Source organism: Pelophylax lessonae, assembly GCF_965119305.1.
Source record: "Pelophylax lessonae genome assembly, chromosome: 11".
In the NCBI taxonomy this organism is placed as follows: domain Eukaryota; kingdom Metazoa; phylum Chordata; class Amphibia; order Anura; family Ranidae; genus Pelophylax; species Pelophylax lessonae.
In genome coordinates, this window is record NC_138778.1 from 168,875,496 (window position 1) to 168,881,495 (window position 6,000).

The 6,000-nt window shown below is 44.5% G+C and overlaps 1 protein-coding gene across 1 annotated transcript in view; it reads left to right on the forward strand.

Moving 5' to 3' along the window:
• Positions 1-3,594, forward strand: part of ERCC6L (ERCC excision repair 6 like, spindle assembly checkpoint helicase) — a 44,472-nt gene extending 40,878 nt beyond the window's left edge. The window contains exon 4 of the mRNA XM_082271578.1: positions 2,179-3,594. Coding sequence (XP_082127704.1) covers positions 2,179-3,483 — 1,305 coding nt within the window. The 3' untranslated portion in view covers positions 3,484-3,594. The remainder of the gene's footprint in view (positions 1-2,178) is intronic.
• The last annotated feature ends 2,406 nt before the right edge of the window (positions 3,595-6,000 follow it).

The window sequence follows — 6,000 nt, forward strand, 5'->3', positions numbered from 1 at the left end:
AAAAAAATACCACTTGTAAACTAAGCCGCAACAAGTCAACCAAGCAACATCTTTCATAAAATATGACTGTCTGTCTGTCAGACTCCCTCTTATGCATGCACTGAGCCAAAACCCCCGGGGCCCCCCCTTACCCCACAGCTGCCTGTGACACTGACAGAGACCCCCCACAGCTGAGCTGACAGCCGGACACACTGACAGAGACCTGGATGTCCCACTGTCCCACACCTTCCCCCAATCCCCCACAGCACTGACAAACACTGAGAGTGAGTCCCCCCCTTGCCCAGACCCCCACAGCTGACACTGACAGAGACCCCCAGGCCCCCACTGACACTCAGAGAGAGCCCCCCTGGCTGCCAGACTGCCACAGCAGAACAGTACCCCCGGGCCCCGACCGACCGTCCCCTGTCCCAGCCCCCCCCATCAGACATCCCCCAGAGATAGACGAGACCCCCATGAATGTCATGATTATACAATTATTTGTTCAGACTAGTACATACCTGCTGCTGTGTGACTGTGTGGGTTGTTGTGCACTGCATTGCAGAGGAGGACAGGTGCTGTGCTGCTCTGTGGCGGGCGGCTGGCGTCACTGGCAGTGGCGGCGGCTGGGCCTGGGACGGTCGGCTACGGTGAGGCTGGCGGCGCTGGCTGGCTGCGATGGGGACGCACTTGGGGCTCCTCGCTCCTGTGCTGTGGAGTGTGGACTGGCTTCTGGCTTGTGGCTTGGCTGGCTGGCTGGCTTCTTGGCTGCAAGGCCGCAGGTGGGACGCCGATACACGCGGGGGATGTCTTGCTGCGCCTCGGCCCGGGTCAAAGAGACGGAAGGGGAGGGGCGGAGCCTTTTTATTAAGCTCCCGCCACTAACCCACCAATCCGCTGCCGATCTTGTGACTTTTTCTCCCTTGCGCGATAGGGCGTGGCCGCGGCTAATGACGTCATTTCCTAATCGATTATGCCGGCAACCCGCATCGATGCAGAATCGCGAATGGTCGAATCGCGATGCATCGATCTTTCGATTATATTCAGCAGCCCTAGTTCACACTGCCATATGCGATACGCAGGGGGTGTCAAATAAATGTTAACGACACCCCCAGTTTGATAGCATATCCCAGTGCAATCTGACAGTTCGCACAGAATCGGATCGCACAAGTGTGAACCACTGTGCGATCCGATTCTGAGGCGGCTCAAAAAATGCCTCATGTGCGTGTTTGCTGCGGATGCGCTGCAAATTCAGCCATACAAAGTGTATGGCTGAATTCGCATCCGCAAAGGGGACCGTATGCAATGAAGGAGCAGTGCGCTCCGAATTACATGCGATCAGCGCATCCGCAGAAGTGTGAACCGGCACTGAGGGTGTATGGTTTGTTTGTTTTTTTTTTTTTTTTTTTCAGGTGTGCTCCAGTTATTTGGTTGAGCCCCTGTTGCCTGGTTGGCTAATGTTTAGCAGTGGGAATGTTTTGCTTTTTCCTACCCTGTGTTTAACAGTGTTTAGGGACATCCCAATGGTTAAGAATACCAAAAGCTGTGTCTGTCAATAAACAAAAGCGAAAATGGGATTTTTGCCTTACCGTAAAATCCTTTTCTCTGATGTTCATTGACGGACACAGCACCCACCCCTCTGGAGTTATAATTCTCCTGACACTGCTTGTAAAAAAAACTGAGAGGCTATAGCAGAGAGGGGGAGTATACCTCCTGGGACTGCCCATGGGTGTAGCCAGGTTTTTTTTCTGCCTAATGTCCTACTCCTGTAGGGGGCAGTATAACCCAATGGTTAAGAATACCAGAAGCGGTGTCCCTCAATGAACATCAGAGAAATGGATTTTACGATAAATCAAAAATCACATATTTTTAATTTATTTATTTATTTTTTTTTAGACCCCTTGTAGTTTTTTCCATGAACTACTAGGCCGATGATGAGCACTCTTGGTAGTTCATTGAATCTTCCTGTCATTCAGTAACTGCCTGCTCGTATGAGGTATGGACCGACAGCTACATTGACATTCTGCAGGAGATTGCATCTGTGATCTGCTGATTGTGGGTGCAATACTTGCAGGAACCTAATAAAATAAATAAATAAAAAAAGAAAATGTATTCTTTAATTATACAGCGTGATGTGAATTGCACAGAAACCACTGACACAGCTTTCATTTCACTCTACCTTTTTTTTTGCCTCTTTCATAGGATGCCAATAGTGCTACGTCAGATGGACCCAGTGTTACAGAGGATCTGGCTACGAAAGTTTCTGTAGAGGTAAAATCGTCTCCATTGGTGTCTCCAGTCGCTAATCTTTTTAACGGCCTTACCAAAACTGTGAAATTGGAGCAGTCAGATATGGAACATGGAAACCTAAGCGTGAAAGAGAAACTCAGTTTGCAGCTGTCAAAATGCGATTTCAATCTTGTACTTGAAGATTCAGGAGATCAAGCTGGATTTGACGATAGCATGGGTGAACTGGAAAGTGTTATGGAGACCTCAGTGGCTCAAGAAAACGGCCCTATGCTTGTATTGGATGATTCACTTGAGAACATGAGTCAGGAATGCAACAACTTGGGTAATTCTTCAGATGCCGAAATGGAAAAAAGCGAAGTTAAAGCCGTAAGTGAAGAAATGGTAAATTCAATGCCCAACCTTGGAGACAGTCCTGAAATAGGCCAGAAGTTTAAAAAAAACACAAATGGTGTAAAATCACATAAAAAGGCTGTTCAGCTAAATGCCATGGATACTGAAGAGGAGGAGGAGGAGGAGGAGATAATTTATACTAGTCACAGAAAAGTCGTAAGAAGAATTGCCTCTGAAAGTGAGGAGGAAAGTTCTGTGTTCCTCGCTGGTGAAAATGAGCGAGTGTATTCACCTTTTAGCAGTCCTTCAGCCAAAGGGCTAAGTGCTTCAACACCGAAGTTGGACAGATCTATTTCAGGCAAACTGATCTCTCCAAACAGAACCCCTTTGAGACGAAGATCTATTGCTTCCAGGAGATCTCTTATTGATGTGGCTGTCGAGGAAGCAACAGACGTAGAAGAAAGTATTGTTGATGCCAACAAGGAAAGCAGTGAGGAGGAGGAGGATGAACTTGTTGAAGATGAAGCTGAAGAGGCCAAAGAAGAGCATGAATATACAGAAGAAGAACCTGCAGGAGAGACACTACCTGAAGGGGTGAGCGGATTGACCTCTGAAGAGTATGAATCCGATAGCTTTGTTGTTAGAACCTCTTCAAATGAAGAAGTATCCATAGAGGAGTCTACTGGTGAGGTGGAACTCCTTACCGATGAGCAAGTTGACTGCCTAGCTCAAGATGCTGAAGTGATTAAAGCAAAGCGCCTATGCATTGAAGATAATTTTGACACCTTGGTACAACGTGGCAAAGTACTTAAAAATAGTGGCAATGTGAAGGAAGCACTAGACTGTTTTTTGAAAGCACTTGACATTAAATCAGGTGACCCTGAGGTTATGATGATTACTTTGAATCTGTACAGGCAGATAACTTAAGACTATTTAACAATGGGAGACAGCCAGAAGATGTTCTCTAAATGGACAAAATGTGCTCACCCTGAAAACTGCCTGACCCAAATGGGGGTTAAAAACTATTCTACAATTCCAGAGGCCGAGTGCAACGGAAAATACAGTTGCTTAGATCTTTGCAGCTTGTATCAATATCCACATAAGATTTGGCAATAACCGAGTGCACCAGATCTTGCTATTAAAAAATGAAAAACATTTGCTCTATAACTGACCAAAATGGGGCTAAATCTATTCTTACAATTCCAGAGACTGGGTGCAATGGAAAATAAAATGGCTTAGATCTTTGCAGCTTGTAACAATATCTAGATAAGTTATGGAAACTTGGTAAAAGTAACGGGAGTGCAACAAATCTTGCAGTAATATTATTTTAAAAAAAGAAACTAATTAAAACCATGGGAACACTTTTCACAAGCTGGTCTAACTTTCCTTTTGGATCCACAACTTGCAATAACTATTCCATCCAGCAGTGGCTACTAAAGTACCGAGACCTAAGTCCAGGAGACCCCAAACTCCGTCCCGAATTGGGGGTGTGAGGGTGCTGATTGCCTGCATCATAGAATAGTTAAATTGCTACTGATTTGGGAGTCTGCCCCTGCTGTAGAATCAGTAGTAGCGCTTGCTTTGTAAAGGAGACTGCTACATGGTTCAGGTGTTTGGCACACTCAACATCTTCTGTGGGGTTGCTCTGATGCTTGGCATCTCATGGACTCTGCTCTTCTTAGTGGTCAGTGCTAGCTGGGCTGGTGGATCCAGATGGAGCTTACACTTGTTTTGTGTAAAGCGGAAAGCACTCCTCACCAGTAAGTGCAATAGTTTTACATTGTTTAATACATGTTACTGCTATCTGGTGCACTCTGTTACAAACAAGTCTTTTTCTAGTAGGTTTTTTTTTTTTTTTTTAAATTGGTTAAAGATCATAAGTTTGGATAAAGCCTTATTTTCAAGGTTTCATTTCATAGCTTAAAGTAGAAGGAAAGGCTAAAGAATTGCACTACTATAAAATGTTGCCTACTCATTGCCATGCTTAAAGTGGTAGTAAAGCCAAATTTAAAAAAAAATCCTGACTGGCAGTGTATTGATGATAGAAGAGACCCTTTCGGTCTCCTCAGTCATAAAAGCTTCCACCTGCCTGTCAGCCGTCGTGTGCACTGATCTGCATGTGTGCAGCTCAGTAAACATTTATGGCCCCTGATCTGTGCCGCGGTGATGTGATTCCTGCGCACATGTGCAGGAGAGACGTCATGGCAGTCCAGCCATTCAATTAGCTGAAGGCCGGGAACCTGGAAGAAAAAGCAGGTGAAGATGGCAGCCCCCAGGATCGAGAACACTGCAGCATGGAGGACTTCTTTGACACGCAAGTCTGCTATAATGTGCTAAATATCCTGTACATACTAGCACGTTATGGCTTATACCTTATGTGCCCAACTTTACTAATTCTTTAAATTTTAGCATAAATTATATGCCAATACTGTTTTTTTTTGTATGGAGGTGCATGACTATGAAGGTCCAGCAACTTTTTAATGTGGGGCCGAAAGGAGTGAACCCTCTCCCCCTCTGAAAATTTCTGGAGCAGTGGATGTTGGCAGATGACATCGCTGTTCTAGGTGATTCAGCCCTGTTGTCAGCCCTCCATACTACACAAAGGAGCTTGAACTTTGCGGTCAGATCATAACAAAAACTTGAAGAAAATCTATTTTCATATAGATTTTATGCTAAAGGTAAATGCTAGGCAATGGGAAGGCAACGTTTTTAAAAGTAGAATTATTTTTTTGGCTATCACTTCTACTTTAATTTTTATGCACAGTTAACACTTGCATAATTTGTGTGAGGAGAATGTCTTACTTTATACAATGTTAATGGAGTTGTTTTAAATGAATAATGAATTTTACAGCACTATCTGGTGTGCTCTGTTAGATGTTTTCTACTAATGGTTGGATTTCCTATTCCAGTTTTCATAAATGGGTTGAAAATAAAAGTTGCATAAAGCCTAACTTGCAACGTTTGATATAATTTCACAGCTTAAGTAATACATTTCCATGTGAGGTAAACACACTCGTAATTTTATCTGTGTGTTTCTGTTCACATGTGCTTTTCACTGTGTTCTGCAGAAATGTGTGCAAATTTGTGTAGTCATGCAGTGCACACACAGCTTTTAGGCTAGGTTCACATCCGTGCGGGTGGTGCCACTGTGGGACCCGCACCGATGCTAGTACTTGAAATTGCACACGTACTGGGAACCTCGGTTTCCGTGCGGACTGCGATTTCTAAAATAGTGCAGGAGCTACTGCGTGTGGTGGAGCACAGCAGCCTATTTAAATGAATGGGCACTCGTACCCGCACAGGTGTTAATCTAACCTCATTGCAGGTGTGTTGAAGTTCTATTCATAATGACATTTCAGTGCACCACAGGTCATGGTAAGTGTTGACTATGCATTTTGGTGTAGTGCTTTAAAATAAAGTACATTCACTTCAATGAGATTTGTG